The sequence below is a fragment of the Rhinolophus sinicus genome, chromosome 14 (genome assembly GCF_057876585.1).
Source record: "Rhinolophus sinicus isolate RSI-liver-muscle chromosome 14, RSI-T2T, whole genome shotgun sequence".
NCBI classification, from domain to species: domain Eukaryota; kingdom Metazoa; phylum Chordata; class Mammalia; order Chiroptera; family Rhinolophidae; genus Rhinolophus; species Rhinolophus sinicus.
This window is the reverse complement of record NC_142514.1, coordinates 47,401,012-47,428,439: the sequence shown is the minus strand read 5'-3', so window position 1 is coordinate 47,428,439 and position 27,428 is coordinate 47,401,012. Positions and strand designations below refer to the sequence as shown.

General features: G+C 48.6%; 1 protein-coding gene and 1 long non-coding RNA gene across 3 annotated transcripts in view; one reads left to right on the top strand and one right to left on the bottom strand.

Annotated features, from left to right (window-relative positions):
- The window catches only part of JAK1 (Janus kinase 1), a 123,870-nt gene that overhangs the window by 92,165 nt on the left and 4,277 nt on the right, over nt 1–27,428 (top strand). For both annotated transcript variants that reach the window (XM_019731635.3, XM_074334860.2), the window contains exons 9-22: nt 3,483–3,640; nt 5,720–5,843; nt 7,790–7,976; nt 13,164–13,270; nt 16,028–16,171; nt 16,931–17,018; nt 17,502–17,629; nt 18,234–18,369; nt 20,166–20,317; nt 22,669–22,819; nt 22,944–23,038; nt 25,646–25,838; nt 26,589–26,713; nt 27,101–27,273. In XM_019731635.3, the coding sequence (XP_019587194.2) occupies nt 3,483–3,640; nt 5,720–5,843; nt 7,790–7,976; nt 13,164–13,270; nt 16,028–16,171; nt 16,931–17,018; nt 17,502–17,629; nt 18,234–18,369; nt 20,166–20,317; nt 22,669–22,819; nt 22,944–23,038; nt 25,646–25,838; nt 26,589–26,713; nt 27,101–27,273 (1,961 nt within the window). The remainder of the gene's footprint in view (nt 1–3,482; nt 3,641–5,719; nt 5,844–7,789; nt 7,977–13,163; nt 13,271–16,027; nt 16,172–16,930; nt 17,019–17,501; nt 17,630–18,233; nt 18,370–20,165; nt 20,318–22,668; nt 22,820–22,943; nt 23,039–25,645; nt 25,839–26,588; nt 26,714–27,100; nt 27,274–27,428) is intronic.
- Nucleotides 769–3,488, bottom strand: LOC148755691 (uncharacterized). Its single transcript, XR_016018642.1, has 2 exons — nt 2,713–3,488; nt 769–2,393 (listed from the first exon to the last, which is right to left on the bottom strand). It is a non-coding gene; the product is annotated as an uncharacterized LOC148755691 (long non-coding RNA).

Below are 27,428 nucleotides of genomic sequence, written 5' to 3'. Positions count from 1 at the left end.
TGATGACAGGTTTTTGCATTTATACTGGTACATCCCAGTGTCTTCCTTTGGTTTTGCAAATGTGTGTATCTTTCAGCATTTGCTCCTCTCCCAAAGATATTTCAGCATCAGTATTTCACAAACCTTAGTGAGTGTGAAGGCACAGAAGATGGGTGGATGTCAGCGTTTCCCCCCCCAGGGCCTGCACAGCTTCTCTGCTGAGCTGGGGTGAGGGTGGTGGGAAGCCCCACTTTGCACGTTTGCAGACGATCAGGCGGGTGGCTGTGGCCGCGGTGGCAGTCTCCTCGTGGTGTCAGGCACACCCAAGTGACTCTCGGACAGAGGAAGGGGGTCAATCTCACTTCCTCTCCTTTGGTGTCACTGGAGGGTGTATTATTCTAGACAGGCAGGCCCGTTTGGCAGGGGAAGTGGGAACCCTGCCACAATATACATGTTTGTTCAGGGAGGTCACAGCTGGCAAATGTGGGGCGAACAGGTTGGCGAGGCAGGGTACATGCAAAGTGAAGGTAGTCAGCGCCAGGGAAATAACCAGGTTTTGCCTAAAATTTGGCAAAGAGTGTGTTGAAAGGATAACACTCAGTGCTGGGAAAGAATCTGGTGATATGGTTTAGGACAGACAGTCACCCTTTTATAACTAGAGTAACTTGTCTTGGTGTATGTACCCTTTGGAAAGCAGCTTAGCTCCATGCGTTAAAATTCTTTACATATTCCTCCATTCAGGAGTCTAGGGCTCTGTCTTCCAGAAACAGTGAGAGATGCAGGCAGTGATCTTTGAACGCTCATGTTTATTCCAACAGTATTTACAGTATCAAAATACAGAAAATTACCTAAAAATACAGTAATAGAATGGGTAAATAAATCATAAATCACCTGAGTAATAGAATATTATATAAATAAATTGCTGAATTTTTAAATAATCTGGAAAAATGCTTTGTAAAGGGAAAAGAGCAGACTCTAAAGCTCCCTATAGAACAGCACCAATTTTGTTCAAACATTTTTGAGAAGGTATGCGTGTACCTACACATGCTCTCAGAAAAATAATAAAATAGTAACAGTTATCATGTATCGTGGAATTATGAGTGATTTTAATTTCCTTATTCCCCAAATAACAGCCCCCCCCCCACCCCATCTTAACAATAAACATACATTAATCTCATCAGGAAACCATAGCAAACCACAAGGTGAAAGGAGAAGTGGACCAGCCCAGGTCGATGCTAGTGGGAAGGTGGAAATGGAAGGAGGGAAAATGTGAAAATAAGTGTTATTCATTCAGCATATTATAGATCCTGGGCTGTGTTATATATTCTGTCCACAATTATCCTCTTCAGTCCTTACAAGAACCTTCGATGTAGGAATTTTGGCTCTATTTCCAGGGGAAACTCTGAGACTCGTGGAGAGGTGCAGAAACTTGTCCAGGGTCACAGAGTGAGGAAGTGGCGGTTCTGCCTGTTGCTGCTTCGGTTTCCCCAACGTTCTCTTCCCCAGAGACTCTGTAGTGAGGGGGAGCTTGGCACACCTGTGATCTGGCTCTTGTGCATGGCCAAACTCGGAAGATACATGGCCGAGGAGGAGAAGCAGCGGCCAGCTGGTACAGTTTCTGTGGGCCTGCCCCTCTCCTGTCCTGGCTGACAGTTTCAAGTCTGGCACCCAGTGGGTGCACCTGTCATCGAAGTCAGAGCATGCTCTGACCACATGGGCCGATGACTCTGTGCCAAGCTGGGTAGGGGAGCAGGAGAAAGTCAGGAAGAAATAAATACTCGCTTGCCGCCTTATTTTATTTTTCTTTACAAACAGTAGCTCTTACTGCACGCTAGGCATTTCCTATTCTAAATGCTTGACAAGTCTCCACTCTTTTCATTTTCATGTTGACCCTATGAGATGGCTCTGTTACTATCCCCTTTTTACAGAGGAGGGAACTGAGGTACAGAAAGATTAACGTCCCCATCGTCACTCAGCTTTTAGGCTGAACCATTTGCGATTGCCAGTCTTTGGCAGTTTGGGACCTGTAAACACGATGATTACATATGTGTACACAGAATAGCAAGTGGAGATCCTGAGATCACAACCAGCCACGCTGGCTCCAGAACCTGTGGAGCCAGGTTCGACACTGCGATGCTTTCTCCTCTGTATCTCACTCCCTCGTCCCTTCACAGCCAGGGAGGTCCAAGTCCTTTGATCAGGCGATACTTTGGCTGCCGGTTTTTCCTGGGAAGCATGATGCTCACCTGCTACCGCATCATCTCTTGATTTCTCTCTTCTCTGCATCTCCTTGAGGTCTCCCATTTCCATGCAGACTTCCACTCTCACTCATCTATGACTAGATGAAGGGCTGCCCAAGCTAGACCATCTTGAATTTTGTCTTTGGGGATCTGCAGGTGGACGCCAGGTCATCCCTGAAAGGAAGCACCTTCAGCACAAAGTCTGCTTCCTGAATCACCGTCCCTGTGGTGGCCTCCTTGACTCACAGGCCTAGAGCTCCCTGCCCTTGGCATTGCAGCCAACTGTGACGCGGCCCCCTCCCTCCACCCTGTCTTGTTGCTTATATCCGCCCTCTTTCCCCTTCACTGGTCTATTTTTCTCTGCCACTAGCCTCTTCTTTCAACAGTGCTGTGTAAAGGGTCTTATTCTTAAGTAGTGTTTTGCCCTGCTCTGAAGACTCAGGTGCTTTTGAATACTTTTGGGAGTCAAAGCTCTAATCACGGCTTTACGTACCCTCCTTCCCCAGGAGATGTTCCTAGTTGACCCCTTGGCTCCTCTCAGATGGACAACCTCTGCTCAGGGCTGTATGATCAAGACAAAAAACAAAAAAACTACCTGTCACCTCCAAGTGTTTTTCTGCAAACCTCCTTCCCACGGCTATTCCCTTCCTCTTCCCCACTTTTGCCTCTCCTACTTTGAGTGAGACTCTCTGCCTCCTCCAAACCCTCAGAGGTCCCTGGACTGTGTCTAGCAACCTCATTGTTGTATCTGGGACCATTCCTGGATTAAAATCCAGAAGTTTCGCCTTCTTGACCAACTCTGCCTGAGACGAAGCACCTGTGCTCTGCTTCCTTTTCTCAAGTAGGTGTGATGCTGAGTCAGTCATTGCTTAGTGCCAAGACCAGGGTACCTCGTGTACACGCTCCTCTCCCCGCATTTCGACTTTTCTACCTCCACCCCTTTCATTCTGGCCTGCTTTTCCACCTAGACGAAGGTGGCAGCTTCACAGTTCACCTGCCTGCCACAGCTTCCCGTTCCCCGCTTTCTCACATACAAACACACTGATAGTTTTGAGATAATAGCTCAGAAAGGGATGAGTACTCAAAGTCCTATATAAATGCAAGGGTTACTGCTATTGTCAACAAAAGGAGTTTTCCTTTGGGGTCACGCATTCTCCATTGTGTTTTAAATATGAATACCTTCTCACTGTGTAACTCCCCATAGAGTCAGCTGCTTAAGATGGTAGCACATGATGTAACCATGGGCATTTCTTCTCTCACCAGGAACTGAAGCTCTCTTCCCACGAGGAGGCCTTGTCCTTCGTGTCCCTGGTAGATGGCTACTTTCGGCTCACAGCAGATGCCCATCATTACCTCTGCACCGATGTGGCTCCCCCCTTGATCGTCCACAACATACAGAATGGCTGTCACGGTCCAATCTGGTTGGTTCTAGAACCCTCTCTGTTGCCCTCGTTGTGAAAACAACCCACATTTTAGTGACGGGGAGTGTGGCCTCCTCAGACAGGGGTGTTGTTTAGGTTGCGGGCAGTTGGGCATGTTGCTTAGTATTGATTTGGTGCCTTCTTTTTTATCCCTGCTGGTCTGTTGGTCCAGCCTTCCTGTCATCTCTTACCTTGGTTCTTGCAGCAGCCCCTCCCCTCTTCTGTCTTACTTGGGTCTCCTCGTAGTTTAATGTCCATCCTCCTCCCCCACTTTTCCACACCTGACCAAGAAGTGCCACACATCCTGACTCCTTTCTGTGCCAAGCATTGTGGGTGATTCAAGAAAGATAGGACACAGATCTCCACATCAGACAGGGTAGTAAATAATGGAATCCTGGGTCACCGTGTCCTAACGTGTCAGATAAATGGTGGGGACACTGAGCGTGGCCAAGCCTTGGCACTGGAAAGGGCCTTGCTGGATATCTTGCCCCTCTTGCATCTCAGGACAAGTAGCCTGTGCTCAGATACTTCTGGTGATGGAGGACGTAATGAATGCTGTGCGAGGCAGCCAGTGGATTCTAGCCCTAAAAATTACCAACACACATACCGTGTTTCCCCGAAAATAAGACTGGGTCTTATACGAAGACACATGAGGGCTTATGTTCAGGGAATGTCATCCTGAAAAATCATGCTAGGACTTATTTTCCGGTTAGGTCTTATTTTCGGGGGAACACAGTACATTTCTGATCTGGCATTGAATTTGCCTCTCTGTAACTTCTGCCGCTTCATTTGAATTCTGCCACTTGAAACAACAGGGATTCAAGTGGCAGAATTCAAATGAGGAGGCAGAAAGGAAGTTTCCTTCCTCTTACATGTGACTGTCCTTCAGGTAAAGGAAAATAGCTACTGTGTTTCTTCTGAGTCTCCCTTTCCAGACCAAAATATTTTTGGGGAAGCATCCCGTCAGCTGCCTTCCACATGACCCGGTTCCCACCTTCTTCCTTATCCCAGTTACCTTGTGGACAGGTAGTTTGTTAGTGGGCTGAACCCTGGCCTAGAGAGTCTCAAAGACCCACAGGCAGGTAGACACACAGAGAATTGCAGAGCAAGGGGTTGAGCCTTACAGTAAAGCAAGTCCGTCAAATATCCCACCCACAGTTAGACTCGGAGACCCTGGCACTTGCTTGTCCCTTGGCCTGGAATGCCCTTCCTCCAGAACCTCCACAGCCTCCACTTCCTTCAGGGGTTACTCAGGTATCCCCTTATCGGTGAAGTCTTCCCCGACCACCATTTATAAAATAATGATACCTCTTCCCCTTCCGCACTCCACACTTCCTGGCTCCTTTACGCTGCTCTATTTTTCTTCAGTGGCATTTATTGCTTCCTGATATACTATGCTTATTTCCATGTCCACTTGTTTCTTGTCTGCCTACCCTCACCACTCAGAATATGAACGCCATAAAGGCCGGGGCACATCTTGGGCCCTTAGTAAGTATTTCTTGAATGAATGAATGAATGAATGAATGAATGAGTGAGTGAGTGAATGAATGAATGAATGAATGAATGAATGTTTCATGTTCTGTGGGGTCTGAAACTCATTGCCTAAGAAGCCTTCTCAGAATAGGTAAATTTCAAATCAGGTTAAACTGAAAAGAATCCAGGATGGTTTACCAGGTCTGAAAGAGGAGAAAGGGCACTTAATGTGAGGGATCGACATGGGCAGAGGCATGAAAGTGTCACAGACCACAGAGCAGTGGGTGTCTGCCTTTCTGGTACATGTCGACCATGTCAGCCTTCTTTCCTCCATACTTTGTGAGCACCATTCCCCAGGTGTAGTAACCTCACGCGTGTATTTATTTAGCACCTGTCCACTGCCCTCTGTGTTCCAGGACTGATGAGTCCTGGGGACACAAAGGAGTGTAAGACAGGTGTGTTCCCTCAAGCATCTTTAGGACCCAGGGCAGGTGAGGCAACAGGGCTGTAAGACTGAGGCGTTCCAGGGGCACGGCTATTCCATGGGGTTCAGAGTGCTCCTGGAGGGTGTGACCTCTTTGTCCCTTTGCCTCTCTCTCCCTCTAGCACAGAATATGCCATCAATAAATTGCGGCAAGAAGGAAGCGAGGAGGGGATGTACGTCCTGCGATGGAGCTGCACCGACTTTGACAACATCCTCATGACCGTCACCTGCTTTGAAAAGTCTGAGGTCAGTCAAGGCATGGGTGGGGGTCAAGCCATGTGGCCACCGGGCGTCCAGTGCAATCTGGTCCGGGAGCTGCTGCAGAGAGGACCCCTCTGAGGGGGTAGAGTTAGAAAAGCCTGGGTCTCTGAGAAAAATCCCTGGCAGTTCCGACAGGGGCATCCTGCTTGCCCAAAGGAGACTGCTCCTGAGCAGCCAGACCCCGTAACCTTTCTTCCTCATGACCCCTTCTTCCTTCCTTCCGATGACCCAAGGCAGGGGTCCACTGTGGCTCTGGGAGGTGGAACACGACCAGAAAACCAGTTTACACCAGACACTTGCAAAGTGTTGTATAACTGTTTAGACTGACTTATTCTATACTCAGTGCCAAAATCAGCAGAGCCCCAGAGCTCTGTGTGTGTGTGTGTGTGTGTGTGTGTGTATGTGTATGTGGCATTCACTGGTACAAACCAGTGCCGAGAAGGCCACGTTGGCAGCTGGCCTAACACAGTTTTCCCCAGATGGTAGCTTCAGACATTTTGACAGACATACTGCTGTCCCATGTTTAGACACGTGGAGATGTCTGTTAGTGACTCAGCTGTCGCTGGAAGCCAGGATGTTGTGAGAGAAATCCTGACGGCTAAGATAGAAGCCAGAATTGTTGCCTTTACCTCACTGGACCACAAATGTCTTTGTGATTCATCTAATGCTTTTCAAAATACAAGAAATGGAATATTTTAAAAGACAAATGAGTTTTACAGAATTAGCCCAAATAAATATACTAATGTTGATTGGGTTTAAGATGAATTTGGAGAACCAGGGTGGGAGGGGCTGGTGAGATGGAAGTCAGCACATTAGCATATTGAAGACCTCAGACGCAGAAAGGAAAAGTACCAGAGGACCCCTGGGGACTGGATGCAGTCAAGAGAGGGCAGAGGAAGTGGCAGAAGGTACCCAGTGCTGCCAGGTGTCCTAGGCGATGCCTCTACGGGCGGCCGCCTGCCTGGGGGTGTTCCTGTACGACTAGGTCCCCTGGCTCAGACAGGCACGCTGGCTCAGAACTTGTCAGGCTTGTTGCCTTGGCAGGATGTCTCTCTTGTGTATTCATTAGTCTTTGGAGGAAGTTGAAGGTTTTTAACATGCATGGATGGGTGCATGAGACATCCCAATCTCCTCCTGAGGCCGAATTGACCTGTCCCGTCCCAAGACCATTCAGCGACATGGTCTATCTACCTGGTGTTACCTTACCTGGGGAAAACAAGGACCACAGAAAGAATGCTCCTACTGCTTTATTTGATATTATCCCTGTTGTACATACGAAGAAGCTGTGGCATCTTGTCCTAATTTATGCCATAAATAGATCTTTCTGGCTCTCATTCTTAACCATTAAAATAGTTTCCTTTGTACCAAAAGTGGCCCTGAAGGAAAATTTGTTCCTCTATTTCCTCTCTGTGGTACCATGGAACCCTGAAACTGGCCCAGACAGCTGAGGTTCTCTTACGATAGACCTGTGGCCTGGAAGGATTCAGTTTGAGGGAGTTCCTGGATAAATTTTGCTATAGTAATTATTATTTCATGTATAATAATATTTGGTAGCCTTTATAAAGTGCTTCCTAAGTTTTTTACATGCACCATGTCATGTAATCGTAGCGACAGTCCTATGAGGTTGGTATTTCCATGAACTTCATCCTGTCGGTCCAAAACCAAGCGCTGCTTTCCGGGAAACCACTGGTCTGTGTATGCTGTCTCCCTTTTGTTGGTTGCACATATATTATTTTGCTAACTTGCTTTTGACCAACCTTTCATTTTTAAGTAAGTTTAGATTTACAGACCTGTTACAGAGATGGCAGCAGTTTCCCTATAGCCTTCACCCAGCTTCCTCCGCTGTTACCCTAGTTGTCCAGACCCCGTGGTACATTTTCCCGACCCCTCTTTTAAAGCAAATCATTTCTGGTTCTTTTCCCGAATGGCAGGTGCTGGGTGGCCAGAAACAGTTCAAGAACTTTCAGATCGAGGTGCAGAAGGGTCGCTACAGCCTGCACGGCTCGGACCACAGCTTCCCCAGCCTGGGGGACCTCATGAGCCACCTCAAGAAGCAGATTCTGCGCACGGACAATATCAGCTTTGTGCTGAAGCGCTGCTGCCAGCCCAAGCCCCGAGGTGGGTGTCCCCGTGTCCCCTCTGTGATGCCCTGCGCGCTTCGCAGGTGCCGAGACCCAGCTCCACCAAAGGAGCTGGCTGCTCTGAAGGGACTGGCCCCTCCCCGCAGTTTCTAGGTGTCTTTCATTGAGTTTTGTTACATGTCTGTTCCCAATTCTTCAAGTGTTAGCGTTTTCTATAGAAAAAAACATACCCCTTTCCTCAGCATCCCTATTAAGCTGCAGGAAGAGGCATGTTTAGGAATCGTAGGCAGAAACTTCTTTAAGATAAAATGTCTTGACAGTTCCCCTGTCAATGCTTTATTTATCTGAGAAATGTTCCTGGCATGTCTTCTGTGAGCCAAGAACTATGTTAGATGTGAAGAATCAGAAATGCCTGACCCCCAGTCCTGCTCTCTCTCCAAGGGTTTGCTATCTAATACAGAAAATGTTACAGGGATATGAGCACTGCCGGATGTGATGGGGCTTTTAAATCAACACATACATGTATCAGACCTTGGGCTTGTAAAGAAGCGATGGTCAACATCCCCGAGTCTCAGGGAATGGAAGGCTGCATAGAGGAGGCAGGACTTGAACTGAGTGCTGGACAGTGAGTGGGGGCTTGTCAGTTACATAAGGGCATGTCCAGGGGAGCATGTGCAGGGGCAAAGTGGCAGGCAAAAGCAGAGGCTGCAGCAAGGTTCTGGAGGGCTAATGTGTTAGGTGAAGTTAGAAAGAACGGGGAGATGAGACTGGGAAGGGAGAGATTTGGGATCATGGGCGGCCATGGATGCCACACCAAGGAGCTGGGACTTTATCCTCTAGGCAATGGGGAGCCATGGGAGGATCAGGGAGTAAGAGGGTAGGAGGGGGTGAGGAACTTAGCTGCTCTTTTTAATGCCCCATGAGCGTGTCACTGATGTCCTGTAGGTGGATTCATCACCTCTCAGAATGTGAGAACTGGAAGGACACTTAGGGGTTGTCTAGTCTAAGTTTTCTTGTAGATAAGAAAACTGAGTCCTAGAGAAGTGAAGTAGGTCTTATTGTCAAGGTCAAGGTCAAAGAGGGGTTTGATGCCAGGTCTATCCTGAATGCCAGGTACCTTGAGTATTGCTTTTTGTTTGTTTGTTTTAATTTTTTGTTGGGGAACAGTGTGTTTCTCCAGGGCCCATCAGCTCCAAGTTGTTGTCCTTCAATCTAGTTGTAGAGGGCACAGCTCAACTCCAAGTCCAGTCACCGTTTTCAATCTTAGTTGCAGGGGGTGCAGCCCACCATCCCATGTGGGAATTGAACCAGCAACCTTGCTGTTCAGAGCCCGCGCTCTAACCCACTGAGCCGTCCGGCGGCCCCAAGTGTTGCTGTTTTTGACATTCCCCAGCCGCAGAGTGCTGCCCTGCATGTGTCAGATCCTTCCCTTAGTAGGGGGTCAGGCCTCAAACAAACGGCAGCACAATTGTTCCCGAGGCCCTGTAAGTGGTGTGGAAGGTGCTCTGAGGAGTCTGTGTGAGCCCCATCTTGTCCCTTTAAAGGAATGCCTCTGTGAGTCCTCACTGCAGGGTGGTCAGAGGAAGCAGTACCAGGACATAAAGGGCCTGGGTTCTTGACATTTGAATTACTTTCTGGCCTCCCAGCAAGGGCCTGTCACTGAATGTAGTGAAAGAGGAAGGACTTGTGTTCTTGTTGATCAGATAGGGTTTCCTGCCAGCCTCACGGAGTAACTGCAGCCTTTGTTTTTGTGCTCGAAGATGTTCAGCAAAGGTAAAAACACATCTGCCTCTTGGCCGTGAGACCTCCAGAGGGAGTTAAAACCTTAATGCCCAACGGCCCTATTTACTCTCCTTCCAGATATTAGATGCGTTTTTTTGTTCTGTTTTTCCCCCCTAAGAATTAGCGGTCTGTAGGTGTGTTAAGGACATGGAGAACAGCAGCCACAGGAAGAGAGAGGTGGTAGCAGGTGGGAGATGGCGACGTGACTCTTTGCAGACATCAGCTGGGTTGGTCTCTGATGTAGATACCACCACCCCTACTAGCCCAGACCTGGGAGCCAGTAGCTGTGGAGGGAGAAGCACAGGAATGGAATAGAACCGCTCTCGTGGCTTTCTGTTGAGGCTCCAAGCATTGAGTGTGTGTCTGTCTCTCTCACTTGATTGTGAACTGGTAAGACAGGATCTGGTTCTCACTCTCCACTCTGTGACCCGTGGGAAGCACAGCACCCAGCACAGAATTCAGCATTCACTAATGCCCGTCAAGGGAATAATTTCAGCAGTAGCTGCCATATTGGTGGGTACAAGCAGTATGCATGCCTATTGGCATTTCTTTCATCTACATAATAGCTCTTCGTAGCTATTATAAAGAAGAGGAAACTGAGGCTCAGAGATGTTCAGTAACTTGCTCAAGGCCACACAGCTAGTAGTCGTTACAGTATCAGTAGTAGTTACAGTATCAGTAGTAGTTACAGTAATAGTAGCAATAGAAAGTGATGATGAGGGTAATGGCTACTATATGTGTCAGTATTGCTTGCAATTTGCCAGGCAGTGTTTCAGGGTCTTTCACATATTAAGTCATTTACTCCTCAGGACAACTCAGAGTATGTTTTTATCCCGATTATACTTGCCCAAGCTCACTTAGGTAGTTAGAGGAAGAGTGGGGATTTGAACTCATGGCTTCTGACTCCAACTCCAGTGATCTTTGGCCTTTATCACACTTTCTTTGCAAAGGTGCAGGTGCAGCCATCAGTCCAAGACTCTGGGGCAAGGGCCAGTTCTCCTGCTCCGGAGTGTTGGAGAATGTGGGGACTGGGGAGGAAGGAGAGGAACTAGAGGTGGGACAGGAAGAAGCAGCCCCATGTGTGAGGCTTCTCATGTAGGCCCTCAGAAGCCCTCTATCTTCCTCTGCCACCTGCAAATTAGAGAAGTGGTGAAATCGTGAAAATTAAAGAGAATGTCATTTTGAGTTCCTTAGTGTCACTGCCCTTCTAACCACAAGGTTCTGATGGCCAGACCCCAGCCAGGGTTTCCCACTTGAAAAACACAACCAAGAAACTCCTCATGGAATAAAGAAAAAGCAGGCAGCCCCTCAGAGTGAGTGCGACAGTGAAGTCCACCATTTCTTGTGTGTCGTCCAGCCCCACGGCCCCTCTCCAAGTCTGACGGTGACCATGTTAATTAAGAAAGAGATAGGGGCCCACAGCACTCACTGGCCCGGTCACCACTGATCCTGTCACATCTGTGGGGTCCAGGTTGGTGCTTGATTTGTACACCTTCAGCTCTGGCAGGACTTTGCCAAGGCTTGAGGAACCGCTGGTAAACAAGGCTGATGTCGCTGAGGGGTAATACTGGTCATAATCACAGTGGTTGCCAAGTATGGGACATTCACTGTGCATCAGGCACTGAAGTAAGCCCTTCACCTGCAGCCTCTCATTATCCCTCACAGCAACCCGACAAGGGGCACAACCGAGTCCCCCATTTATCTAGTGACAAACGGGTGCATGGAGGTCACATGGCTTCCCCCACTCCCAGGGATGGCCCTGGTGCTGTGTTCCCCGAAGCAGCCATGCAGATCATTAGCCCACAACTGCTCCCTGTTCCCATCCTCCTCTCTGATTTCCCAAACACCTATTGTCCCAACCCTTCCCCGGGGATACCATTCAAGTGGCCCCTCCCTGATGTCTTTTCTCCGTCAGGGCAGTTGTGAGTTGCCTGTTTGAATCTGGGTAACAGGGTAGAGTCAGGATAAAGAACGGAGTAGACTCGTGATATGATAACAAGGGGAACCTGTACCTGAACCCAGTTTCTGGCCTCCAGATTTGTACCCCCCACTAGGGCCAGGGGTGCAGTGGGAAGAAGGTAAGAGACTGGACTAAACCCTGACTCAGGGTGAAGCTCAGGTCTGGGGACTACTACTGTGTTTCCCTGAAAATAAGACCTAGCCGGACACTCAGCTCTAATGTGTCTTTTGGAGCAAAAATTAATATAAGACCAGGTCTTTATTATTATACTATATTACAGTAAAATAAGACTGGGTCTTATATAATGTAGTAGAATATAAGACCGGGTCTTATATTAATTTTTGCTCCAAAAGACGCATTAGAGCTGACTGTCCGGCTAGGTCTAATTTTCGGGGAAACACTGTAGCTACCTGACCTTAGGCAAATGGTTTAATTATTTGGAATCTCTCTTTTCTGACTCTAAAAGGGGGATAAGAAATACTATATGCCTCATAGGAATGCCATGAGGACCAAGGAGTTAATGTGGTGAGACTCTTAGGACAGTGGCTGGCACAGAGAAAGTGTCAGAAGATGTGAGCTTAGAGAAAAGAAAAGGACAAGAAACCCTGCCTCGCAGGGTGGTGAGGGTTTGAGAGATTGGCCTGGTACTCAGCCGCTAACTGATGACAACATAAAAATCCTCAGAGGTTCCCAGAACATTCTCACTAGAATCTAGAAGAGGCTCCCCCCATACCCTGTAACTTGCAGTGGCTCAGTAGGGGGAAGGTGACTTCCGTGGATTGTTAATTCCCAGTTTGCCACCTGTGCTGACCCTGGCCTGGCAGATTTTGAAATGTGTTAGCTTGCTGTTTGAATCAGTAGAATTTGGGGCATGGTCTGCTCACAATCTATACAGTCAGCAAATATTTAGTAAGTGCCTCCTTGGTTCAGGCAGCATGGGAGCCCCGAGAGGGTCAGGCACGACCCTCTCCCTGGGTCACCTGCCCTGTGCTTCTGCACAAAACTAGTTCCTACCTGCCTTGGTTCCTACCACTCCTTAGGCCCAACATACTGCTTCTTTCTCCCTCCTTAGCTCACATTCTTCGGCTCACACCCTGATTATTTACTCACACATTTAACAGATACTTCCTGAGTGTCTGCTGTGTACCAGCCTGTGGAGATAGAGCAGGAACTCCTTGGGGAAACCTTCCCTCACCTCTCCTACTAGGACCCGTCTTGCTGTGTCAACCCATAGCTGTCCTTAGAGTAGCTGCACAAATTGTAGCTTTCCTCTTGATTGGTTAATTATTTGATTAGTTGTGTCTCTGTTATTAGTCTGTGAGGTCCTGGAGGGCAGGAATGAAGTACTTAATATTTGTTGAATGACTGAACCAGCAAATGCACAGATATGTGTTCAGCAAGTCCCGTGACTCGGCAGACATTGGCTGGCTGGAATCTTGGGCCTTCGCTTCCCTGCTCAGACATCTCCACTCTCTTCCACAGAAATCTCCAATCTGCTGGTGGCTACTAAGAAAGCCCAGGAGTGGCAGCCCGTCTACCCCATGAGTCAGCTGAGTTTCGATCGGATCCTCAAGAAAGACATTATGCAGGTGAGTCATGGCTGGGGTTCCTGGGTCCTGCCTCCCTGCAGCAGAGTAGCCTGAGGACTTTGGGAGGAATAAAGCCTGGGTTTGGGCAAATCCCAGTGGAAAAGGAACAAGGAGACTTTCCTTTCACAGTGAGAGCAGTTTAACCAGCACCCTGCCTCCGCCAGGCTGATGCTCCTGACACGCCTTCTCCTTGAAGTGGATTAATTAGGCTTTGTGGGGTTGTTTAGGAGACAGGGACCTTCACATGGGTCTTCTGCAGACAGAAGGAAGTGAGGAACTCAGCGGAAGTGCTGACAGGGCGGCAGGAATCAGGTCTGCTGATGACCCCTTACTTCCCCATGACTTGCTACGTGAGAGTCTGGACTTTCTGATGATGATTCCAGAAGGAGCAAAGCTGAGGGAACATGGAACACGGTGAGGGAGCCTGAGACGCACAATTTAGGCCTGAAGGAGAAAAACTGTCTGGAGAAACAGATTCCAGACCAGTGTCCCAGCCGTTAGGCAGGCTCAGTTTCCTTCATAGCTGCCCCTGGGCCTTGGCTAGGGGTGTGAGGCCCATCCCACTTTCTGTTCTGTACCCTTCTGCAGCCCCCTCACCCCGGGCCACATGCCCGGGGAGGCTAAGGACACAGCATCCAGCAGCCTGGAAGAGAAGGAATCTGCGTAGGGCCATTTACCACCTGGGAGAGGTTGTGACACCTTGGAGGAGTTGGAGGGGCTCACCGCCATTAAGGAGCCTGGTGGAGGGGGGCAGGCATGGAGTTGGTTTGTAGTTTACTTTAAGTTAATCCCTGAAATTGTTGTGTAGGGTTTTGAGGAAGTGGAAGCCGACAGCTACAACTGCCTCACTTCCATTACAGTGACTTCTTCACTGAAGGGTGGTCTTTATCATTCTCTGTCTCTGGTGGCATCAGAACTGTGTTCAGAGATTGAAATAAGCAGCGCAGTAACACCCCAGCCTCTTTTCCGTCTAGAGCCCAACATACACTTGGGGGCCTTTCTTCTTTCCTTCCCCTTGAGCTTCTGGGCAGTTAACCGCCATCCTCCATGCATCCAGCATTCATTTAGCCCACAGGGATGGGGCACCTCCAGGTGCCAGCACAATTGCCACCTACAGCAGGCTCACAATCTGGAAGAGGTGGCAGACTTGTCTGTCTTAAGTAGCTGGTTACATTCTCAAGAGACACGGCCTAAGTAGGAAGTAGAGCAGGATGTGGGGCTGTCTGAGACCATCATCCTACCTGACCTTGAAAGGACAGGCATCAAAGCAGAGCCCCGGAGTAGGAAGAGGCTGATGTGCCACAGGCATGGTCTTTGCAGACTGCTGTGGAATCCTGATGGTGCCGTGACTTGGTCACTAGAATAAGTAATCCTTCTGGGGAAGAGTAATGATTCTGAAAGCATATGGCTTTTATGGGATATTCTGGGAACACAGCTTCCCATAATCTGATGAATTGCTTCATGACAGATGCAGCTTTAATGAATAGTCACGGGACGTTGTCAGGATACGGGAGACAGAGCGGACACATCGTCATTCTGCCGTGACAGATGACAAATGGTGGCGTTTGTTCGTGCAAATCAGTATACCCGATTAACAATGGTGTACATTCCTTTGGGGGGCGAGGAGGCAGCCACATCCATTTTCTGCACTGACAGGGGGTCCTTGGATAATAGACTAATAGAACTTCAATTTATAGGTTTTGTGGGGTCAATGTCAATAACGTGACAGTGCCTAAGTGTTAAATCACATGTCGATTTCCAGATATCGAGGATGTTTAAATCAGAATCATTCACGCTTGAACTGGAAGGGTCCTTAGAAATAGGTCATGATGTGCTCCGGGCTTTGTGCAGGTCATCTCCTCATTTAGCCCTGACGCCACTCATTTGGTGGTATCATCCCTTTTCATAGGTGAGGGAACCGAGGGCCGGTCCCACCAGTCTGTGCCCATGTCTTCACATCACCGTCTCTGGGATTGCTAGGGCACGTGCATGTGTAAATTGTACCACTAGATTTAAAGCATGCACACGTGCACACATACACTGGATAGATGGATGGAAAAGGAACAGTTGGCCTGTGAGAAAGGGCAAGTGCCAGGTCTAGAGGGCGATCAAACAAAACACACTGGCCCATGAGATTGGTTTCTGCCCACTGTGTGCCAGGGTCTGCACCAGGTGCTTTTACACCCATTTGCTTGTTTGATTTTTAGAACCCTATGAGGCTGGTATCCTTATTATCCCCATGTACAGAAAGTGGGCAGGGATTGAGCATGGTAAAAGAACGTCCGCAAGTTAAATGCCACCAGGAAGTAGAGCCAGGACCAGTAAGCCCCCTTTCCTTGTACTCCAGCCTGTGAGTGGGGGGCCCCCAGTGGGGTTCTCTCTCAGTCTGCTCTGGAGGCGTAGGATGAGGCTGAGGTTGTTGGGTCTTTGGCACTGTCAGAAGTTTTGTGACGGGTCAGGGTTGTTTTGGCCACAGGCGGTTCCTAGAGGTAGAAAGGAAGGAACTGTGTGGGAATATGAGGACTGTCTCCTGGGGCCCAGGAAGTGCCACAGCTGTGTTTGGCCAAGTAGCTTTTTATTTCATCTGAAAGCCTGACCAGGACGAGGCACTGAAGAGGCCGGGAGCTGTTGGGGCTCTTTTGCCTTGGCTCCACCCTTTTCTGGTATTGTGTGTACCCATTAAGTCCTCAGTCCCAGATTCTGCCATCACAGTGGCCCCAGAGAGTGGTCCCCCCAACTTCTTGCTTCCTCCTCCAGGGCGAGCACCTTGGGAGAGGCACACGGACACACATCTACTCTGGGACCCTGGTGGATTACAAGGACGACGAAGGAACTTCGGAAGAGAAGAGGATAAAAGTGATCCTCAAAGTCTTAGACCCCAGCCACAGGGACATTTCTCTGGCAAGTGTCGTCCTCTTAACTCCACCTCTCCTCTCCCCCATTCTTGGAATCAGTGGGGCACAGTGGGCTGGGAAGACCCTTTGCCCTTCTTTAGGCCCTATTTATGGTTTTCAAATTTGTCCTTTTAGCCAGGATCTCTCTCTTCAAATGTAATCTTCGATAAACTCATATGTAAAATAAGGGAAGATGGGAGATGAAGTGGACTGAGCAGCCCTCCCACTGGGCCTGTCCCCCCATCCAGCCTCCCATCTCCTACCTGGAGGTCCTGTGGCAGTGCTGTGGGGTTTAGGGCTCTAGTGAAAGGCTCTCCGCGTCCCTGATGTAGTCCAGGGCTGTCCCCCTTCACCGTCTGGAAAATTAAAGCCCAGACGAATAAAACCTTCCCCAGGATCCATCAGACCATTAGACAGTGATGAAACCAAGTCTTGATAGAGGTCTGCTGCCTTGGTTTCCCTTTTATTCTAATACAGGGCCAAATATTGTTATTTCCCAAAGTTGAAAAGAGTGTGGTGGGCATGAGTATCCAATGGGGAAATTGGTAGCTAGCTTATCCCACCAGCCAGGCTCTGTATCCTATTAGGTTTTCTACGTAAGTACTGTCTCTCAGCCGGATTGGCCTCGAGGTACAGGGTTGGCAGGTACGGTCAGGGGAATGGTTTGTAACCCACTGGACCCACTGGTCTCTCTCTCAGCAGAGCCCCTTTGGGATCAGACCTGGGGAGGCTGCCGTTGACCTTCCTTTGCCTCTTTCTCCCACAGGCCTTCTTTGAGGCAGCCAGCATGATGAGACAGGTCTCCCACAAGCACATCGTGTACCTCTATGGCGTCTGTGTCCGAGACGTGGAGAGTAAGTGTATTCTCTTTGGAAGAGGAGGTTGGCACTGGCCGGGAAACAGGGGTGCTGTGCAGACGAGCAGGGGCCATCACCCCCTTCATGCTGTCCAGGCTTTCTGCCTTCCTTTTTGCAATCAAGGAATTTGAGATACTGAGTAGGTCACTTGTTTAAGTTAGTAGTGGACATGGAACGAAGTCCCATGTGTGTTTCACTCGTGTCTTGAATGTTTATTTCTTGCCCGCTCTGGCCCCTGGGAGGTTGGGGTGAGGAAGCTGAGTTTGTTGCCCTGTGAGTCGGAGTATACGGCGCTCCAGGCAGGGGTTGAAGCCAGGCCTGTCCAGCTCTGAAGCATTCCACCGTTTACCCGTCCCGAGGATGTTTGCATTGTCTCAAGCTGAGTACCAGCCACTAAAGTGGGCTCTTCTAAGGAAATGAGGGAAGTTACTGTCCCAGGCAGACAGAAGGTTCCAGATGTGGCTGTTTTTGTGCTTGTAGATATCATGGTGGAAGAGTTTGTGGAGGGGGGGCCCCTGGATCTCTTCATGCACCGGAAAAGTGATGTCCTCACCACACCATGGAAATTCAAAGTTGCTAAACAGCTGGCCAGTGCCCTGAGTTACTTGGTAAGTATATCCCAATGTCCGTGGTGGCCCGCCAGGAACCAGAATGTCCTAGTAGGGGGTGGCAGGAAGGAGGTGCCAGCCAAGCAGTAGCCATGCAGGCTGGAGGGGCCCCGGGCTCTGCAGAAATGCAGGTGTGCCTGGTGCTTAGTGAAAGTGGTCATTTTGGGCTGTTCCGTGTGCTCCAAATGAAGGAATCCTGTTGAGAGGGAACTCGGGTCACGTCAAAGGACCGCCTTCTGTATTGCAGTGTATGGTAAGAGAAAAAATAGTGCAGTACTTGTCGGATGAGGAAACCTGCTAGCATCAATAGTAGTTCACATTTAGTGAGTGCTTATGTAGTTCAGCGGGTCAGGGGTCTGACAGGTCCTAATCCCTTTCATTCTCAAGCCCTACGAGGCATGTTCTACTGTTATCCCTGTTTCACCGATGTCGGATGTCATATAACGTGCCTGCGTCACGGTGGGAGAGCTGGGCTGCCTGGGTCTGGGGAATATGGAGAGATTGATCCGAGGGGCCAGGCTTGGAAATGGAGGGAGTGTGGGAAGGATAGAAGACAGGCAGCCCTGGGGGCAGCTTTTCTGAGCTCACCCTTTCCGCTCTACAGGAGGATAAAGACCTGGTCCATGGAAACGTGTGCACTAAAAACCTCCTCCTGGCCCGCGAGGGCATCGACAGCGAGTGCGGCCCATTCATCAAGCTCAGCGACCCCGGCATCCCCATCACTGTGTTGTCCAGACAAGGTGTGTCCCCGTCTGCACCCCTCGTCCTTGCCCCCACCCCGAGGCGGGATCAGGCCAGCGGGGAAAGGGAGCTGGGGCTGGGGTTCTGTCTCCTTTTAGAAAGTACACGTCAGCAAATGTGTGTCTGCTCGTACCGTGCCCTGGGGCCGGGCCGGGGGAGATGTGGGGTGTAGGGAGGCTCAGTCCCTGCTGCCTTTAAGGACAAACCGACAATTCACAGGGGGCACGTCTGACCCTTGCATGTAGGGAGCTGTGTGCAGGAGGTGGGGGTAGCACAGAGGGAGGCCGCTGGGCCCAGAGGTGGTCGGAGAGGTGTCGGGAGGAGCTGGGCCTCCTGGGTCCTCCCGTGTTTCCTTGGAAATCCACTTCAGGTAGTGAGCAGCTTGAGGAGACACCTGAGTACTTGTGGTCCAGCTGTGGTCTTGCATCCTCTCTTTGAATGAGGTAATCGTGTGTGGTGGGCTCCAAAGGAGGAGGACAGACCAGGGAACTGAGCCACTGAAACCAGCGTGGCACAGGTCACGCTCCGTCTCTGCCTGGGGGGGTGCTGGGTGAATACCAGCGAGCCTGGGGGCGGGCCACTGCTGGTGGTGGCGGCAGCACCCCCACCTCCCCCCAGGCCTGGCACTTCCGAGTTTTGCTCAGTAATTCAAAGACTGACTAAGTTTGGAAGGGAACCGGGATAAAAAGCCTTACAAATAAGACCCAAATCATCCATTCCTTGGAAGGGGAGGGGAAGCACCTGTTTGATGCTTAGCACCAGCCATCATCTAACAGTCCTAAGGCAGATGCAGCCCAGAACCTGTCGGGGGTTCTGGCCTCAGCAAGGGTCTGAGGCACAGACACAGATGACTAGAGCACGTAGAGAAGCCTTGGCACCCCACCAGAGATGCCAGTGAAGTGCTGTGGGCATTCAGAGAAGACACCGTCCATCTGGGGGACAAGGTGATTCGGGCAGGCAGTGGGACGGCAGGTCAGTGAAGAGGCCTGCTGCGAGGGGACGGGAGGTGGGTGATCCAAGGGCACCGCCTGCACGTACCTGTCTCAGGAGGACGGACGTGAGGTGGGGAAGGAGGGGCAAGTGGGCCTGCCCGGCAATGCCCTGCTCAGGAACGTCCTCCTGCCTCTTACTCCAGCAGGAGCCAGGAGACAGTGCCCTGAGGCCCCTGTGCTGACTGAGGGGCATCTCCATGGATGTGGCAGGGCTTTCTGCCCAGATCACTGGCCTTGGTTAGAAGCCAGAACAGGGGCTACAGAGGTAGCCGGGTGTAAGAGATGTGTGACTGCTTCACTGCAGGCTGTGCGTCCCCTGTTCTTTCCTAAATGAAGGAAAACCCACATAAAACAAACATAATATTGCAGGGAACTGTGCAGAGTACATGAGGTAAGCACGTGCCCGCTCTGCGTAAGTCGGCCTCTTCTCCTTCCACCTTCTCTTTCTTAAGCCTTTGTCCACGTGACCCCCCAGTCTCCCTCCTCGGGGTGTTGGCCTCCGCCCTGAATGCTTTGCTGTTTCTGAGGCCAGAGCTTCAGGAGACTGGCTGCACACAGCCCTCCTGGGGAGCTTGTGACCTACACACACGTCTGCTGGCCCTGACGTGGGCCGATGCACCGGAAGCACCAGGGGTGCGAGGCCTGGAAACCACACCTTCAACAAGCTCCCCGATGTAGCCATGGCCCGTGTTTGGAAAACACTGCCTGGAATAGTTTGTTAGCTCACAATTCTGGCTGCTGTAGTCGTGATTTACTCCCCAGGTGATTCCAGAAGCTGACCTGTAAACGTCGTCTTTTTGCAGAATGCATAGAACGAATCCCATGGATTGCTCCCGAGTGTGTGGAAGATTCCAAAAACCTGAGTGTGGCCGCTGACAAATGGAGCTTCGGAACGACACTCTGGGAAATCTGCTATAATGGCGAGATCCCCCTGAAAGACAAGACGCTGATTGAGGTGAGCAGTTGTTTCCCAGGGTGTGAGCTGACTGAGGGCTCCTTGGACGTTCATGGGCTTCTCAGGAGTTAGCGGGGAGCCTCATGTTGTGGGAAGAGATGGGCGCGGGTCTGAATCTCATCCGCAGGCTTACTGGCAGTGTGACCTTGCAAAGGGGGTAACTTCCCTGAGCCGCAATGTCATCGTCTGTACAATGGGGATGAATCGTACCCACTTTGTAGGGTTGTTGTGAAAATTAAATAATGCATGCAGCATGCCAGGCACACAATACATGCCCAAGAGATCACTGCGATGTTATTTGTCTGAGATTTTCAGTGCCTATTATTCAGCAGAATTAACACAGAGCTACGTGTTGAGTTCCTGCTGTGCATCAGGCATTGTCCTAGGTAAGAGCTGGGGGCGCACAATAAAATAGACACAGGCCTTGCCTTCCCCTTGAGCACTTTAGGCTGTGGTAGGAGAGTTAAGCTAAAATAGCAGTAATAGGGAACCCACAAATATAACATCTGAGACTGTCACCCTAAGAGCCCTGACAGGTAGGTAGGACAGCACATTGCCCACATTATATAGGTCAGGTACCCGAGACACAGGTAGCCCAAGACACTCCACCTGGGTTCCCCAGCTAGAATGCAAAACAGGCGAGCTTCGAACCTGTCTTACATTCACTTGTGGCAAGAGTGGAGATTAACTCCTGAAGAATAAAAATGACCATAAAGGACCACTGACCCTGACCCAGTGATTCGATTATTGGGATGTGCCTGTGTTTTAAGGGGCAGGCGTCGCTTTTTGCTGGGAGGGGAACGTAGCAGTTCAGTTATCTATAGGAAGCCGTGAGTGGTTTCGTTTGCCTAGTAGAGAATGGAGAGGAATGACAGGTGGAAAGATCATGTGGGGTCAGACTATAAAACCCCAAATTCCAGGCCTTTTACTGGGGCTTCGTGTGGGACATTGAAGGGTTTGGGTGAGGACTAAGGTGGTTCACAGTTGGCTTGGGGACAGTTCATCTGGACGCGGTGGTTGGGAGGGGACAGGCTGAGGAGAGACCAGTAGGAGACTCATGCTCGGAGGCTGGTACAGGAAGTGGCAGTTGGAATCCAGAGTGGGGAGTGAGCGCATAGGAGATGATTTAAAGGGTAGAACCTTTAACCAGTTAACCTTTCGCCAGGTAAAGATGGTGCAGGACTTGAGAAAGAGGAGCTAAGCTAAAACCAATAGGGAAACCATCAGATCTGTACATCTATTTGGGATTTTCAGCCTAGGCTTTTGGGAAAGTCATTTTATTTTGAACGTTTTGGAAGTAAAACAGCATACTCTTTGTTGTCAGTCAACATTCACTGAGTCCCTGCTGGGTACCCAGGGCTGAGCAGCATCCAGGGATGGTGATAAAAGCGGGGCCCCCTCTCTCCTCCCAAGGACCCTTGCTTGGGTTGGATGGCCTTGGAGCAGGGAAGGGTGAGTGATACTCAGAGGAGAGGCAGCTCTCAGCTCCATAATCCCAGTCTGTCTTCCTGTTCGTCCTCTGGGGCCTGCCCTCACCCTCACCCCAGGACTCTTGGGATCCGGATTCAGCTACAGACGAGAATAGTGATTCCACTTAGTTTTTTTAAGTGGCATCAGTTACTTGTTTCTGAATTTTAAACTAATAAAGAAAATTGGAAAAATACAGAAAACTTAAAAAAAAAAAAAAAAAGCAATCACTATATTCCTGTCACCCTTGACCACTATTTAACATTTCGGCATATTATTTTCCAGTCTGTTTATAACTCTTTTTTAAACAAAATTGGGACCATGCTAGATATAGTTACATATGTTGTATCTTTTCATTTAACATCAAGTACTTTCCTATATGATGAAGTAAGGCCTATAATTTTTACAAATTTAATGTAAGAGTCAATTGCTTTGTTCAACTAATTTCATATTTCATATATGTTGTTTTCAGTTTTGTAATGTTCTATCTAATTCTTCAGGGAATATCTTGAAATACAAATCTCTGTTTATATCTGAGTCATTCAGTAATACGAATTACTGAGTCAAAGAGTTAGAAGAATCTGGAGATTTTTATACGTATCACCAAACTGCATTGCAGAAAGGTTGCGTGACTTGACTGGGGTACAGGTTGTTTGGGGCTGCAATCTACTGCCCATCCTCCTTGAATTGTGATTATTTCAGTAGCAGAGATTTCCGCAAGCTGGAATAAGGCAACAGTCACACACACGTTTATGAACTTGACCTCTAAGCAGAGATGCTGATGCTGGGAGTTAAATTAGGGATTGGTTACTCCTCCTGACCTGGGGCCACGAGGTTTGTGGGTTGTTCCTTTGGTTTCTTCCATGTGGTCCTCTTCTTTACAGAAAGAAAGATTCTACGAAAGCCGGTGCAGGCCAGTGACACCATCTTGTAAGGAGCTGGCTGACCTGATGACTCGCTGCATGAACTATGACCCCAATCAGAGACCTTTTTTCCGAGCCATCATGAGAGACATCAATAAGCTGGAAGAGCAGAGTAAGACACTGCCTGGCATGGTTTAACCAACGCCCCAGAGAGTGGGTTAGGGGAGTGGAGGGATCTAGGAGCCCACGAGTGGCAGTCCCATCTTTTTAACATGTTTGCTTTTCTCTTCCGTTAGATCCAGACATTGTTTCAGAAAAAAAGCCAGCCACTGAAGTGGACCCCACGCATTTCGAAAAGCGGTTCTTAAAGCGGATCCGTGACTTGGGAGAGGCAAGTTACACTCTAGTACCCCGCTGACCATGTCACCTCCACCTGCATTTCAGGCTGCTTGCCATCTCTCTCATCTTGGATCAGAGTCTTTAAGAGGAAGCATCTTACTATGTTTTTGCTGGGCCACTTGTATCCCAAGGGATTGTCGTGCACATAGTGACAGCATGTACATGTGGTGGTCTAGGCACACAGGACACCGGTCAGCTCACTTGAGAGACTTGATTTTTCTCTAAGGGACAGGAGAGTAGAAAGGGAAGAACATGGGGGAGTGGGCATAGATACCGGAGAATAGAAAAGTCCCCATCTCGGCCTTGCCAGGGCATGTGTCCGAGGCTGCTTAAATGAGAGATGGATTTACTACACAGAATGCCAAGACCAGCTTTCAGCTCAAATAAGAGTTTCCTAATAGTTGATGTGATAGAGAAGCTCCTGGGATTTTCATCTTTTTACAGGTTTTTCTGCAGTTAAGTACAAAGGCTGTGTCCTGCCAGGCTGTGTGCCAGGCTGTGCGCTGGCATTGTACAAGCACAGCGTGCCTAGTTCCTCATATATCCCTGAGGGTTTGTTACTACTGTGTAGAGCACCTCCAGACCAGCTCAAAAGATGTGGTGACTGGGCCAGCGTCACTGTCAAGTGGCTCAGGTGGGATCTGATCCCACGTCTTCTCAAGATGCCTCAGGCGACGTTCTTTGCAGCTCCACCATGGTGCCTCTCTCTTGAGTGGGCCCAGGGCTGTCCAAGAATGCCAGTTGTCCCACGTGTCCAAAGGCCACCTTCATTTCCTTTGGGTTACATTTTCATGGAAAAATGGATTGATGTGTTGGTTCCCCAGTAATCTGTTACTTTCCTGCCTTAGCTCAGTGATAGAGGGGATGGCATGTGAGGAAGGGGCTGTAGTGATGGGGTACCGTGTTTCTCCGAAAGTAAGACCTAACCGGAAAAGAAGCCATAGCACGATTTTTCAGGATGCTCGTAATATAAAATAAGCCCTAATGTGTCTTTTGGAGCAAAAATTAATATAAGACCTGGTCTTATTTTCGGGGAAATATGGTAGGGCTTATTTTATATTACGAGCATCCTGAAAAGTCATGCTAGGGCTTCTTTTCCGGTTAGGTCTTATTTTAGGGGAAACACGGTAGTAACCAGCAGGAGCCTGCCTACTGCAAGGTCAGGGGAGCAGCACAGGGAACAAGCCTCACGTTTGTTTGACATGTCACATTGTATAAAGAGTGTGTTACTTTGATACATTTGTAATATGGTCGCCCATGTTATATTTATCACATTACATACTTACAGTACAGTATCCTCTATGTTCAATATACTGTACATTAAATCTGTGGCTTTTTTAGGACCTGTTGCAAATTTGTATCCTTAAATACCATCAGTTTTATTCTCCTACCTCTGCATCCCCTGGTACCTACTGTTTTACTTTTTAAAAAAAAACTTTTTTTTTTTTTTTTTTTAGATTTCACATGTAAGTGATATCATACGGTATTTGTCTTATCTCACTTAGCATAATGTGCTCAAGGTCCATCCATATTGTTGCACATGGCAGGATTGCCTCCTTTCTCCTGGCTGAATATTCCCTTGTATATATTTACTACATTTTTCTATCCTTTCAGCCACTGGCGGGCCTTTGGGTTGTTGCCACATCTTGGCTATTGTGAATAGTGCTGTGATAAACATGGGGGTGCAGCTAGCTTGCTGACCTCCTGTTTTCATTTCCTTTGGGTATATTCCTAGAAGTGAAATCTCGGGGTCATACAGATCTATTTTTAATTTTTTGAGGAATTTCCGTATTGTTTTTCAAAGTGGATGGACAAACTTACAGTCCCACCAGCAGTGTTTAAGGGTTCCTTTCTCAGCACATCCTCGCCAGCACCTGTTGTCTCATTTTCTTAATGATGGCCATCCTAACAGATGTTCACTGATAGCTCATTGCGGATTTTATTTGCATCTAGTGATGTTAAGCATCTTGTCATGTACCTATTGGTCATTTTGATGTCCTCTTTGGAAAATCTCTATTTAGTTCTTCTGCCCATTTTTTAATTGGGTTGTTTGTTCTGCCCATTATTTTTTTAAATTGGGTTGTTTGTTATTACTAACTTGTAAAAGTTCTGTATGTATTTTGGATATTAAACCCTTACCCAATCTACAGTTTGCAAAAAGTTTTTCCCATCCTGTTGGCTGCCTTTTCAGTTTGTTAACTGTTTCTTGTGCTGTGTAGCAGCTTTTCGGTTTGATGTAGTCCCATTTGTTGCTTTTTTTCTTTTGTTGTTGCTACTTTTGGCATCATGTCCAAAAAAATCATTTCCAGTACCAGTACTGAGGAGCTTCTTCCCTATGTTTCCTTCTAGGAGTTTTGTGGCATCAGGGCTTATTTAAGTCTTTTCTCCATTTCGAGTTAATTTCTGTGAGTTGTGTGACATAGGGGTCCAGTTTCATAGTTTTGCACGTGTTTCTCTGGTTGTCCCAGCACCGTTTGTTGAAGAGACTGACCTTTCCCCATTGGGTGTTCTTGGCTCCGTCTTGCCTCATCTTCTAAGTGTGTTCCTGCTGGCCCAGGCTGGGGCTTCTCTAATCAGATATATGCATCTTTCCCTCTAGGGCCACTTTGGGAAAGTCGAGCTCTGCAGGTATGACCCTGAAGGGGACAACACAGGGGAGCAGGTGGCAGTCAAATCCCTGAAGCCTGAGAGTGGAGGCAACCACATAGCTGATCTGAAGAAGGAAATCGAAATCTTAAGGAACCTCTATCACGAGAACATTGTGAAGTACAAAGGCATCTGCACGGAAGATGGTGTGTGGTGCAAAGACTAAGTGTCTGGGGTCGTAAGACCAGCGCTGAGAAGGCAGTGCCCTGGGCCTTGTGTGGGCCCCCTGCATGTGTGCGAGCTGACAGCCCCCATGAGCGCTAGGGCTTCCACGTTGTATGCACTGTCACCTCCCTCAGCCACTGCAGATCTCCCGGGCAGCTGCCCGGTCTCCTTCCAGCCAGGGGCTGGTTCCAGCAGCGTCTCCAGCCCGTTCACACACCCACACTGGGGACCCATCTGCACCCATCCAGATGCTGGCCCTTGGGGGCACTTAGGCCACATGAAACTGACACCCACCTCTCCCCTCCCCTTTCCCTAGTCTTCTGAGCCAGCATTAGCCAGGATGCTTTGTTTTCTGGTCTCCTAAGTCAAGGTGGCAAGTAGTATTTATCAATAAGTATCTTATTGGCAAGCCAATACAATACTCTTATATTATACTTTAAAATGGGTTGTAAAATGTTTAAATTCTCATTCGCCTAGTGGTTCACAGAGCACTCAGTTGTATCTCAGTGACGGCTGATAACTTGGGCGGGGGGGTTGGCACACGAGCGTTCCTATCCCTGTTCAGGAACCCCAGGCTGTGGGGCTTCAGAGGTTCAGTCACTTGCCTGTGAATCGGGGGTGATGCTGAAATCAATTTAAGTCCCTCGTCTCCAGACCCATGCATGCCCTGTGCTCTCCCACAGCCCCTTCCTTTGGTAACCTCGTACTGATGGGTGTTTTTCTCTCTACAGGAGGAAATGGTATTAAGCTTATCATGGAATTTCTACCTTCGGGAAGCCTTAAGGAATATCTTCCAAAGAATAAGAACAAAATTAACCTCAAACAGCAGTTAAAATACGCTGTTCAGATTTGTAAGGTAAAAAAAAAAAAAAAAAACATGTTAATGACGGAATCAGGCACTCAGCCCTGGGTAATTGGTTTGTAATTAGACTGCAAATGGGAAACTTTCCAATAATTGTACTGAGTTTATTTTGCTCTACATGATTTGGATGAAAAATTAGCCTCTACTAAGAAAGTGAACTGATAAGTATAGCTGATTTAATGTGTAATTAGTTCTTTGAATCAGGTTGGTCTTACTATTTTTGCATAACAGTAAATACCAAAAAAAAACCAAAAAACCAACCCAATCAGTGACCAGCGAGTGAAATAACATTGTATTTTTGTTGTTATGAAATGATAGATACAAAATATAATCTGAACTGCCCTTCAGCAGTGCACTCTTAATTTTGTTTCTCTCCCTCAGGGCATGGACTATTTGGGTTCACGACAATACGTTCACCGAGACTTAGCAGCAAGAAATGTCCTGGTTGAGAGTGAACACCAAGTGAAAATTGGAGACTTCGGTTTAACCAAAACAATCGAAACCGATAAGGAGTACTACACCGTCAAGGACGACCGGGACAGCCCTGTGTTTTGGTAACAGAATCAGAGTTAAATCTCGTCAATGCTTCATGTAGGGTTTCTGCTGTTTCGATAGGCCCTTTCTAGCGATGTTAATGTCTCTCATTTCTCTTGCCTGAGTCGAGGTTAGAAAGGACTTAGAACATTTGGAATGGACTGATCTTTGCTTT